This window comes from Sminthopsis crassicaudata, chromosome 2 (assembly GCF_048593235.1).
Source record: "Sminthopsis crassicaudata isolate SCR6 chromosome 2, ASM4859323v1, whole genome shotgun sequence".
NCBI classification, from domain to species: Eukaryota; Metazoa; Chordata; class Mammalia; order Dasyuromorphia; family Dasyuridae; genus Sminthopsis; species Sminthopsis crassicaudata.
Genome location: NC_133618.1, coordinates 625,361,049 through 625,374,068, shown reverse-complemented (window position 1 = coordinate 625,374,068; position 13,020 = coordinate 625,361,049). Strand labels below are relative to the sequence as shown.

General features: G+C 37.9%; 1 protein-coding gene across 2 annotated transcripts in view; it reads right to left on the bottom strand.

Moving 5' to 3' along the window:
- Window positions 1-13,020, bottom strand: part of IQGAP1 (IQ motif containing GTPase activating protein 1) — a 113,947-nt gene that overhangs the window by 52,740 nt on the left and 48,187 nt on the right. For both annotated transcript variants that reach the window (XM_074296332.1, XM_074296330.1), the window contains exons 5-11: window positions 12,600-12,676; window positions 9,227-9,294; window positions 6,399-6,512; window positions 4,206-4,384; window positions 2,886-2,970; window positions 1,595-1,758; window positions 913-997 (exon numbers count right to left, since the gene is read on the bottom strand). In XM_074296332.1, the coding sequence (XP_074152433.1) occupies window positions 913-997; window positions 1,595-1,758; window positions 2,886-2,970; window positions 4,206-4,384; window positions 6,399-6,512; window positions 9,227-9,294; window positions 12,600-12,676 (772 nt within the window). The remainder of the gene's footprint in view (window positions 1-912; window positions 998-1,594; window positions 1,759-2,885; window positions 2,971-4,205; window positions 4,385-6,398; window positions 6,513-9,226; window positions 9,295-12,599; window positions 12,677-13,020) is intronic.

The window sequence follows — 13,020 nt, the reverse complement described above, 5'->3', positions numbered from 1 at the left end:
GCTAGGGATGTTGGGTGTGCTCATATTCTGGGGCAGTACTTAGATTAAAAGGGACTATAAATCTGAAAGCTTTTGCTTATTCATTTTGGCTAAATAGTTCTACTTTCCTGCCCAAGAAAAGAAATATTTATACAAATCATTAAAGAAAATGCTTGAAATAGAAAGAGGATAAATTCAGGGTAGGTATAAAATGAGAAGTTCATGTGAAAGTGGATTTAAGAATCTGCCAAGTTAGTTTTACCCAAAAGTACTTCCTCTCTTAAATTCACCTCCAAGAATGATCCAAAATTCCTTTTGGAAAAAACTAAGGGCTGCTGCAAATAGTTAGAATTCTCAATTTTCTCTGTAAATAGTATTTAGAAGAGAGAGATATATCATTAAACTTGGTTACTGCGGAGAAGATATGTCTCTAGTTGAGACATAAAAATGTCTCTACATTTTTTCATGTATATAATGGGGATAATAATAGCACCCACTTCTCAAGGCTGTTGTAGTAAATAGTGCTTGGCACACAATAACTGCTACACAAACGTTAGCTGCTATTTTTACTATTGCACACCTATCAGAATCTCATTTACTTAGAGAATTTCCAAGTTTATACAGAAATGCCAAACCTAACAACAAAGGGGCGCAGAAACCAGCTAAGTTTGCTGAAGTCTCTAAAGTAGGAAGACTTACTGAGACTGACTGCCAAGTGGCTGCAGGTCCACATGTGTGCCTTAATTTCATTCCAGCCTCCTCTCCAGCTCTAGGAATATCTCCCATGTCCGTGAAGGACACCCAGTGGTTTTCTGGCACATGAAGCACCTCTCATAGGGCTAGACTGACTTGGAATTGTTCTGCAGCATTTTGCCGTAACACTTCTTCTTGTCCCCAGTCCCCTAACCCAACCACCATTCCTGTGGCACCTACTTCTCTGATATTGCAAGGCTGCACGGTTAGCAGCATCCACGGCCGCCTGCAGGTCCTCCTTCTGCAACGGACCAATCACTCCAGTCTGAAAAAAAAAAACAAATGAACATTCCCAGAAGTCTTCCATGGGCTCTCAGCAAAAATCCACAAGAGACGATGAAAAGTATCTGAACATTTCAGCCTACTGTTGAATGGAGTTATTTAAAGCTTCATTCCTGGGATAAAATTCAAACCATACTTCTTCCCAAGCAAATGATCCACAGTTACAAAAATATTACGATTTCAAAAAATTTAATACATGAATTAAACAGGAATTTTCTTAGTACATAACCCATATGCTTCACATGCAGAGAGTTAATATGCACACTTACCTCACACAATGGAAAAATGTTGGGTCTGGAGTCAGAAACCCTGGATTCAAAGCCTTTGTCACACACTTGGCTATGTGACATTCACTTATCTAAGTCTTGCCTTCCTCACCTTATGGATAAGGAGGTTAGACTAAAGGCTTTGAAAGTCCCTGCTAGCCCCAAAACTGAGCAGACATCTTTTAAACAGCTTCCAGCCAAAGAAATGTGCAAAAGGGAAAACCCTTAAAATTGGAGCCCCCTGAAAAATGTTGATGGGACAGTAAAGGATGAATAGACAGATTAACTCTCCCCAGTGCTGAATGATTCCTTACCTGCTTCTTCTGCTGCTTCTCATTCAGGAGCTGCTTGAAGTACCAATCACAGTTTTCCTCCTGCAGTGCTCGAAGGCCCAGAGCTGGGGCCCTAAGTGCTTGATACAAGGCCACTGGATCTCCCTGCTCTAAAGCCAGGTCCACGTTGGCTAATGAAGAATATGCTGGAAGGGAGAAAAACAAAAGCTGAACTTTCACCCAGTCTTCTCCATGACCAGATGACACCAGCCTAAAAACTCAGAAATCCAGTCCATATGCTACACTCTACTGTAATAATACAAAACGATGGGCACACATCCCCAGGAAAACTGGATGAGAAAATACTAAGCTAGCAGGTTGAAGATGTGACTTCTTGATGACCATTTTCCGTGACTGTGGACAAAAAAATTGCTACCCATTGCCTGAGTTTCTCTATTTTAAAAATGAGGCTATATCTGACCATTTCTAGTTCAAAGGACTAATACAAGAATTAAAATACGTGTGTGTATGTGTATGTATGTATTATATCACCATGTTCTTAGCAAACTGGTTATATATAATTCTAAGGTATTTAGAAAACACTTCTACAGATGCTTAACCATTCAGCAAATATTTAAATACAAAGCATTGAATTAGGTATGAGAGTTTTACAAGAGAGCATTTTAATTCTCTTCCTCTAACTTTATACTTTAAGCTGCTACAAGAAATATCCACTGCGAGTCAGGGAAGACTTCACAGCAGCGGACTTGAGATGAGTGAGGTCTGGACTGGAGGAAAGGAGCATGAAAGAACATCTAAACGGAGACCAACGCTAGGTAACCAGACATGGTACATATGGGGAGATGGACCTTAAAGTGGAGTTTCTGTGAAGGTACAATGGAGAAATAGTAATGACACAACTGGTGATAAAGAAATTTTATCTTTCTTTATCGAAGAAGACTCAATAGAAGAGGTTCTTAACCACAACAACATAACAACTCTAAAGTACCTATGAAAGACAAACTTGGTAGTGATATACAAGGTAAATCAGAGGAGTGAGAAATGGGAGACTAAGAGGCCAATCAGGAAGCAAATTGCAGTCATGTGGTGTGAGGTAAGGAGGCCTGAATGAAAGTGGGAGGGAGGGGAAGCAGAGGGAAAAAGGAGAGAGAAATATACAAGGAAACAAGGCCTCCTGCACAGAAAGTGAGTGGAAGATACAGAATCAATGAATGCCTTTCTACCACCAAACCAGGAAGACCCCAACCTTCCTCTCATTGTGGGCACATATATCCCATTAGATAGTCACTGGTGAACTCAGTGATATACTTACTATTGACTTTATTTATATTTCCCTGAATTTCCGCCTGAGTCAACAACTCCTCGTAAACATCTCTTTCTCTTTCAGAATCTTCCGTCTAAAGATGAGACAAAAAGTTAGCACAGGTTCTTCCCTGCTGGGTTACAAAGTACCTTTGCCCGTCTTGGATAACAAATATAAACATGGCTCACACATGTGCCCAGATTTTATAGGGTTCTAAAAATGATTACATAGATTTGATTTCTCAAGTACAAAAATACTTATGCTGCAAAAAACTCCATTTTTAAACTTTTATCAAGAGCATCCAGAAAAAAGAAACAAAAGATGAAACTCATTTATAATAAACACGTGATCTTTAAAAGAGTACCTACAGGGCCAGCTAGGTGGCACAGTGGATAAAGCACCAGGCCTTAAATCAGGAGGATCTGAGTTCAAATTTGGTCTCAGACACTTAACACTTCCTAGCTGTGTGACCCTGGGCAAGTCATTTAACCCCAATTGCCTCAGCAAAAAAAAAAAAAAAAAAAAAAAAAAGAGTGCCTATAACCAGCTACATATTTAAAATGGCTTATTAGGAATAAGAGAATAGAGGGGTCTTTTACAAACAAGCTTAGAGGAGGCTAGCCATTCTATCCCCCACTATCTCCTCAACACGCTATTGGTGAGAAGAGAATACTGAGCAACAAATGGCACAAAACTTGCAAAGTGTGGACAGTTCCTCTCCTGCCAAGGACAGACAAGTGAGGAAGAAGGGTAACACATCTTGTCTCCTTTTGACTGTCAACAACAGCCCACTAGTACTAAGAAAGGCTCTTGGTGGCAGCAACTAATTGACATTGCATCCTTTGCATCTGTATTAGAGATTGCTAACCTTTGCTGCAGAAGACCATGCTATGAGGAAACTTATGGAATTGAAATTAATTTCATTCCGTCATGATCTAGAAATTGATCCGCAAAGTTGAAATGTCTTAAATTATAGACTCCCAACATGGAAAGTAAATATAAACTCCTAATTGAGTTTTTGTACATTCTGTATGGTCAAGCAACTATTCATAACAAAACTCTTAATGTTAACTACAGGATTAATAGGCCCTGGCATAACCACAATGCACAGTCATCTCAAATTTTTAAAAGCTGAAAATGAAGAAAAGTTATATTAAAATTTAGAGACTATTCTTTCCCCAGAAATGCTCTTTAATAAGGTTAATAAAACAGATTCAGAGCTAAACGAAATAGCTAAGTGAAATGCAATAAACAACAGAATCAATCCACAAGCCTAATTTGAAGAAATAAAAACCTAAAAGTCCTTAATCAAAGAACTTTCATTCTTACTCGGTTTTTTGCATTTGCCATCTTGTCATGCTTGGCCTGGTAAAGTATATCCTGGTAAGTGGAGGCCAATGGCTCTTCAAGATTCACCAGCATAGCATTGGGATTTTTCAAAGCACTAAATGTATCAGCAGGAACTCTACGTTCAATGGCTTCATTGATGGCAATAACGGCAGCATGCACTGGAAAAATAAAAGTACAGAACACCACATTTATACAGAATTAGGCATTAATATGCATAAGTTAATTACACAGCCCCTCATCACAGAGATGACTTAATGGACTCTTTTCACAAGTGAGAAGCAATGAAGAGCAAAGGTTAAAAAATTAGTTCTTGGCCTCTTCCCATGAAGGAGGGGACCCCAGGATAGGCACCTCATCATTCCCCATCTGGCTGCTCTCCTGGATTTCATCATTGTCTTTAAAAACTCATCTTCTGCAAGACAAATAAACTCTGAAAACTCACAACCCCTTTACTAGCCTTTGTCCATGGAGACCAATATCAGTAAGCAAACAGGGTTCTAGAGCTAGTGGCACTCTAGCAAAAGGAACGAATCCCTCTGGAAACATCCTTTTGTTGACTGGAAAGGGGCAGAGGAATGACAATGAAACATGCCCTAGTCAGTGGCCAGAGGGTCTATCATTGAAGAGAACAACACTGCCCTCACATCTAGCCCACCTTGCACTTCTGAGTTAATCTGTAAACTCTACTTGGAGCTCTCTCTCACCTTTCTCCTCATTACCTGAATTTAGTAGTAGTGTTGCATTCAAATCCTGAACGCAATCTCAAAGATGTGGGTTTAAATATTGACTCTTCCTTCAATTCTCTTAAGTAAAATTAGGGGTCTGAACTAAATGAATTCTTAAATTCCTAGCTATGTGATCTTAAGCAGGTCACCATCCCCATAAGCTGAATTTTTTCATGAAAATGTAAATTTAAGGATGTAAAAAGAGAATAATGTCTCTACCAACCTCTCATTCTCGGTAAAAACACTTTGCAAACCTTAAAGCACCACAAAGTGAATGTTATTACTATTCATTATTAGTGAGGATAATATTATTAAAGACAGTATTTGTGTACAGCCCCTAACTTTCCAACAGTGTTCTTGTAGTTTAAACAAAATACATCTATTTCCAAATAATAAGGACATAGAATCTATCTACTTCCTCATACTGTTTCAAACATCTTATCAAAGGAATAGAGCTTGCTACTCAAGAGGAAGTGAGATACCATCAATCTGCTTCTTCCTTCCATTGATGTAGACAACTGCTTAGCCAGACGGAGCATTGTGTGCACAAATGTCCATGGCTTCCCATAAATTCACACAGGGCATCCACCAAATATGACAGAGGCCTTCCACAATCTCTGGTGCTAGTGAAGCCCTTTGGCTACCTTGCCCTCGCTGCATGACCAGCCCACCTTGTCTTTTTATAATGTATTTCCTGATGGCATCTTTTACTTCCTTCTGTTCTATTAAAGTTCCTCTTTGGGTCCATGCTGCATTCTTCTCACCCCTCTCATTATCTCTTGTGTCAAAAGTCATTTTCAATTCTTCAGAGACCATTATATCTCTATTTTTCTATGCCTTTACTACAAAGCAACACCAACAGAATGCTGGTATTAAAATATGAGCCCTCATTTTGGGAAGGTGTTATACAGCTCACTGAAGGAGCTCAGTAATTTCCTGAAGGTAATCCAGGCCATTCTCTTCCCGTTCTAAACCTCCACCAGTATAGTCTGGACCAGAGTCTGGCACTGTAGAGTCAGTGCCCTTAGGGACTGAAGGGAAAATTTTATTGGCTGTACCAACAAATACACATCATTTTATCTTTCACATGTGAACGATGAAGCCAGACTCTAAGAGTTAAAAATCTCATCTAGAAGTCTCTCCAATGCCCAGAGCTTTGCACCACCAGTACAATGTCATCCATCCTTGATGCCTCATCTGATGTTCATGATTCATTTCTACTGCTACTTCTCTCAAGAAATCTTGGCTAATTTTGATTCACAGGTAGGAAATATTTTTCTGACAGAAAAGCTTTAAGGCAATCTTTTCCTCTAATTGTTTAATGAATTTGAAATATTCACCAGATCCTTTCAAAACCTTACACTCTATGATTAACACAATAATCTGAATTATTTGAAAGTGTGACGATAATCCCACCAGAATACATAAAAAATCCCTTGTTCCTTACATGCTGCTTCATCCACAGAGAGCTCATTTGCCAGAATTCCCCCTATTTTGCTGAAGGCAGGCATCTGAATCCCATATTTCTCCAATTCACTCTTCATGTTGTTGATTTCTTCCTCTGTAAAAAAGAAGGGGAAAGCTGATTCAATGCTCCTTCTACAAATAAGTCAATACAAAACTTCAGGAAATAAAAGCCTAAACGGAAGACATGCAGGAGACAAAGTTTGCTATATACAAAATGCAAGAACGGAGCAGAGGGGAGGGGAAGAGGGAAGAAGGGGGAGTAAGAGAACAAAGCTGGGGAGGTAGAAGGGGAGATATTTCAAACATTGAACAACAAATTAAATCTCCTGGACATTTTCAGCCCAAGCCTCATCCAATATGTTAGTGGAAATAATCCTAGGTTTACAGTCAGGAGACTTGAGTTTAAATCCCACATCTAATAAGACTAGTTATATTGACTTGAGGTGAATGGCTTAAAGATACAAAGAGAAAACAATTCCAATGTGAAGAAAGAGGGAAACGTCTATGGAAACCACATGAATACAAAGGGAACTGGATCAACATAAAATTTTAAAATAAATAACACAAAAGAAGGAAACAAAGGAGGGCCATAGTATAATAACAAACGTGTGCCATGGTCCTGGCTAAGAATAGCAGGGAAAAGGCAAAAAGGTTTGTTAAGTTTTTAAAGCTACTTTGGGGAAGAAAGGAGATTCAAGGAAAGGATAGGGCTTCTACCCGAAATGAGTGAGGCTATAATAAAAATGGAGAAAAACTGAAGATGCCTGACTCTTCCTCTGATTCTCTTTTGTCTGAGGAAAGTGATTTCTAGACTAAAAAGGACAGGACAGAAATGGCCTCAATAGAGAACTGGTAAATATAATAAAAAGAATAAAGTACCCAGCTACCCTTAATTTAGATCAAGTAGGAAAAAACAAACTACAGCTCAGACTGCCTGGTAGAACAGGCAGCCATCCATGACTGCTAAACCTCTGTCAGGGAATCTGGGAAAGAGAGTGGAGAATGAGTTACCACAGAATTATAAAGGGAAAATATTCTTAAAAACTGAAAGAGAATGGTAAATACAAAGTATTGCCAACAAAGTTGACTTTAATATCAGGCAAAAGTCTATAACATTATTTAAAAGAATGGTTGGTGATTATCTAAAAATTTTAGCAAAAATCACAACTTTATTTTCTTTTTGGCAAGGTAACTAGAAATTGGTAACTCAAGGGACTTCTATAGATCGAGCTTACATAAATTGTTAAGTATTTGACAAGTTTATCATGTTTTCTTATAGGGTATCTACTGAATTTCTGTGGGAAAAAAATAAGATGGGAAGGGGCTAGAGGAGAGTATAATTGGATGTATTCAAATTGAATTAATGACAATCTCAAAAGGCTCAATGTAAATCTAAAAAAGAACTTTCCAATGAAATATACAAGGCAGTCAAGTTTGGTGCTATAATATAAAATATTCTTATCAAAGACTTAAATAAAGGTCTAAATAGCATTATTATGTCATTTTTATTCAGATTATTAAATCTGCAGAAGACACAAAACTGGGAGGGATAGTGAAATCATCAGTAACAGGGTCAAAAATCCAAAAAAATCTTGATAAGACAGTATGCTGGATCAAATCCAATATGATGGATTTAAAGGGGATAAACTGTATTATAGCCGACTTCAACAAAGTACCTTCAAAAGTATAAAAATCCAACATGGATAAACTCAGTTTATATGAAAAAGATCTAAAGATTTTTGTGAGCTGCAAGCACAGTGAGTCACCAGTGTGATTTGACAGGCCCCAAAGCTAAAGTAAACCTAGGCTATAAGAAGAAAGGCAGAGGTTTTGGTCTTAAGGAAGTCAGAGACCCTCTACATTCTGCCTTCTCCAGCAACATCCTAAACCCTGTGTTCAAGAATAGGTCCCACATCTTGAAAGAACATTTATAAGGTGGAGACTTTCCAGAGAAAAACAACCAGAATATGATCATGCCATGTTATTAGAATTTTGAAATCTGGGGGTTTCTAACCCCAAAGAGAAGACTCAGCAGGGATATAACAACAATCTTTAATTATATCAAAGGACAAACATGTAACAATTGGACATTCCCCAGCCCAAAAAGAACGAACTAGGAACAACAGGTAGCAGTATGAAAACAGAGAAATCTGGGCTTGTTTTAAGAAGACCTGCTTAACAACTGAAGTTATCCAAAAATGCAATCAGCTGCCTTGGAAAATAGTTGGCTTCCCTCTCACTAGAAGTTCTCAAGGGAAAGACTGAATGAGCACTTCTTAGGTATGCTAGAAAAAGGATTACTTTCAAGTATCAGTTTGGAGGAAATAGCTTTTTAAGATTCTGTAATTCTGTGACCTATTTTTCAGATAATATAAATAAGCCAAATGATTAAAAAAAAAAAAAGTTTAATGATGAGATATTGAGTCACTCCTTATAATAGATCTACAAAAACAGTTCCAATATCAATATACATTTGCAATTCCTCCACACATCCACTTTGCTAATCCTGTCTTTTCCTTCTTGCCTTCATATAACTATGCTTAAAAAAAATGAGCATCTGCCCAAAGATGTGTTTATGTATTATTAAGAATATTAGATAAACATAATTTCTATAAACATTAAGTAGAAACATAAATTAAAAAGCAATTTTTTTTGCCTTTTTTTTCCCATTCCCACCTCAATTTCACTCCACATGGGGAAACATGTAAATCCAGATACATGACTATGGGGATGACTAACTGATGAAGTGATTTGTACACGTTTTTTCATCCACCAACTAAATCCACAAACTAAAGTAGAGCTTTTTACCTGTGAAGTCAACCTTGCCATACAGGTCTTGAATCTGGGGAGCCAGCCCCAGTTTGAACAGGTACAAGCTAGAAGATAAAACATGTAGAAAAGTTAGAACTCTTTGCGCTAACCTGTATGTTGTTGTTATTAACACGCAGCTGGCTCTTCCTTCTGCTCTTAGAAGATTTAAGGGATAAGGGGGAATTAGAAAAAAGAGCTAGGCAAGCATTATAAATTCAAGTTCCCTTTGTCATGGCTTTTTGATGGTACAATTTATTTCTGGACTGTACCTTTACCTGCTCAAGAAAGAAGCTTATAATTGAAGTCATATGCAGTAAAACTTTAGCTATTCAAAAAGATTTCATTTTTTTGTTTACGAGTTTTGGAAGAAAACCTTGCTGAAACGTATTATAGATTCCTCTTTCTCTTTTTAAACTAAAGACTACTGAATTAAAAAAAAAAAAAAAAAACCTTTTCTTACTGGTTGAAAGCCAACATGATGGTACAGGCCTATATTATAGGGAAGCCTTCAAGACCTGAAGTATGTGGAATTTTTTCTCCTTGTACTAAATGGCTCTGTGTTGCTGTGATTTTGAGTTCTTGTCTTTTTCGATCCTCATCCTACATCCTATATAACACTTCTGCTATGGTTAATGACTCCCTCCTCGTGGATACTCTTTCTACCCCTTCATTGTATGACACTGTTTACCTCCTAGTTCTCTTTACTTCCTGGTCTCTCTCAATCTCTTCTGTCAACCATTATACATCACCTATTCTACAAGCATGCATATTCTCTAAGCTCTATACAGGACCCTTTTCTTTTTTTCCCTCAATATTTTCTCTGATGGGATTAAATCTTATTTCTACTAAGGCACATAACACCTACATCTACTTATATAGCCCTAATATCCTCAATATCCATCATGCATCACCAACTGCCTGTGGATTATATGTACTGTGATATAGCCCATTAGCCTCTCAACATCAACATGTCCAAAATGGCAGTCATTATTTATGTTTCCTTCTAAACTGGCCCCTCTCCTCCAAACTTCCCCCATCTACTGAGAACACAACAGTCCTTTCAGTCACCCAGCTCCACACCTAAGAGTCATGCTCAAATGCCCCATTTCTCCTCTCCCTCTCCAGTCAGTTGTTTTAATTCTGTCTTCTACAATACCTTCAAACAATAAAAAGTCACCACTCCAATTAAGAATTCACTTAATCTTTAAATATCTATATGCCAAGCACCATGCTAAGGCAAGTAAGGACAAAAAGATAAAAAAATAAAATAGTCCCTTCTCTGAGGCTTCCATTCCATTTGGTGAATCCATTTGGCTACATCATTGTCAGACAAGGCTCTAAAAAGAAGGATGACAGCCCAAGAAAGAAAATGTTTCATTCCCAACCAAAGTTCTCATTATATACATGAAAAGCTTTGAGTTCCTGTATCTAAATTTATTTTAAATGAAGGCAAGGGCTTCCTGAACATCTTCCTTCCAGCTGACATACTCATGGCCAAGGTCAGATCCCCTTCCATAAAAGTGCTACAGAAGAAAAAGGACAAAAAGAGCACACAACTCTAGAGAGATTTTCCTAGAACCAACTACCAAGGACTGGAGACACTGCTTTGGGAAGTTATTTTTACCTAAACAGAAGAGAGCCTGAGCTTCCATTCACCTTGCAGAAAGGACGTAAACCCACAGAAGCAAAGTGTCCCTCTGCTGACTTCTCCTCAGGCACAGCCTTCCCCAGCTTAGCTGTCTAGGGAGGTTCAAATCACAACATAAAGAATTTATCTGATTTGGAGCCAGATCCATCCACCCCATCTAGAAATTCTGTCCCAGAGAGACAAGATTTGAAGTCAGAAAGACCAAAGTTGGAATCTTGTCCCAAACATTTAAAAATGTGGGACTCTGGACAACCTCTCTTTGGCTCCATCTATAAAACAGGTTGTACAACCTCATTGGACTGTGGTAAGAATAAAATGAGTTAACATAGGTAAAGGTGCTATCTAAAATGTCATCTATCATGGTTGTTCTAAGGTATGTACCACAGAATGTACCATAGGCATTCAGAAAAGGGACATGCTGGAATGGACTAAACAGTGTTTACAAACAAGGCAAGACTTGAGCTGGAGCTTGAAAGATTTGTATAGAGAACAGAGAGGAGAGTTTGTTAAAAGAAAGTAAGAACAAAAACTCAACCAATCTCTCCTTCCAGTCAAGCAAACTGATATCATCTTGGGAAAGAAAAAGTCTCAGCCCAATATACATGACTTTTAAGCAGGCTGCATATGCTTTACTAATCTATCTGTATGAATCTTCCTTATGTCTTTTCATCACTCCATTTCAGTGCCATGAAAATTCTCCTCAGATCAAAAAGGGGAAATGGGAGAAATGTGTGGATGAAAACCACACATCAATTTTCATAAACATTTTTGGATTAGATAAGAAAATATCAGCAGGCAATGACACTTCATTTTTATACCTCTTTCATTTCAATCACAGCTCCTGGCTCTCTAACCAAGCTGACCATATTTGCCAAGATGGGAGATTCACCACTGCCCAGCTCCTTCCCCTACTGATTACTTAATCATCCTAAACTTGGTTTATGATTAGAAAGTAGAACCATTTCATCTTTCACCGACTTACTGGAGGACTTGGGTCAAATCAATTATACCAATTTTCTAATTTGTCACATAAGGGCCAAGGATGCCCGCCATTAAAGAGTTTACTGCCTTAGGATGAGTGGTAACTAATGAGCAAATGAATTAACTTGTGGTGCTTTGAAAATCAACTAATGAGCACAAAACTGAACCAAAATTACCAAGCTGACCAAAGAGAAACCAAGTTGTTCCAACAGAGCCACTCATGCCTTCAACTGGTTCTTCCAGATATTTCAAAGGGAGTAATAGGTTACTGATGAAATTTAGTATAATACTAAAGAATTAGCAAGAAATTCTGAACTTATATTTTAAATTGCCATATTATAACAAAGCCAGATTATCTAACAAAGTTTTCAAATGTACAAATGTAGTTTTTAAAATTAGACTTTAAAATGTAGACTTTAAAATTAGAAGTTACAATCAAGTGGCCAAGGTAGGGAGAAGGAGAGGAGGATGAGGAAAAGGGAGAGGAAGAGAAAGAAGAGAAAGAAAGTAGGAGGGAAAGAGGAAGACAGAGACAAATTCAAAAACAGAGACAGAGAATGGCAAGGAATGTTAGAAAAGATTTATAAGAACTTATTCTTGCCAAGTCAATTTTCCAATAATTTCCCAATTTTAAGGCTAATGCTTCATGTTCTCAAGTTCTGCCTTCATAGAACACAACATGCGTACTACATCCAGGCTTGAAGACACCACTATATTCTTTTTTTCAAAAAACCTATTTACCTGAGTGCATGGATGCAGTAGATACAGCGGGGCATGTTCTTTCGATCATAGATGTCTGTGGTTTCAGGGTAAAAAATCTGCCCAAAAATAAAAGTAGAGTCAGATATAAATCAGTAATCATTTCGTCTTAGCCCACCCAACAAGAATACAAAATATGCCTACATTTATGTGGGATTAACAGTGGGAAAGTTTTCTAGATATTCTAAACATTTTCCCCAGTCTTTTATTCATAGCATGATCACCATTCTCTCACATGAGGTAAGATAAATCATCTTCCTCTTAGTCTGGCTTCCCCTACCCTGAAATCAATACCCAAAGCCCCACAGAGCTACCAAATGCCAGAAGACCCACTCAGAGTAAGACCCTGCTAACACTTTACAAAGCAGAAAAAGATCCCTGCAGTGTTAGGATTACTAAGTGA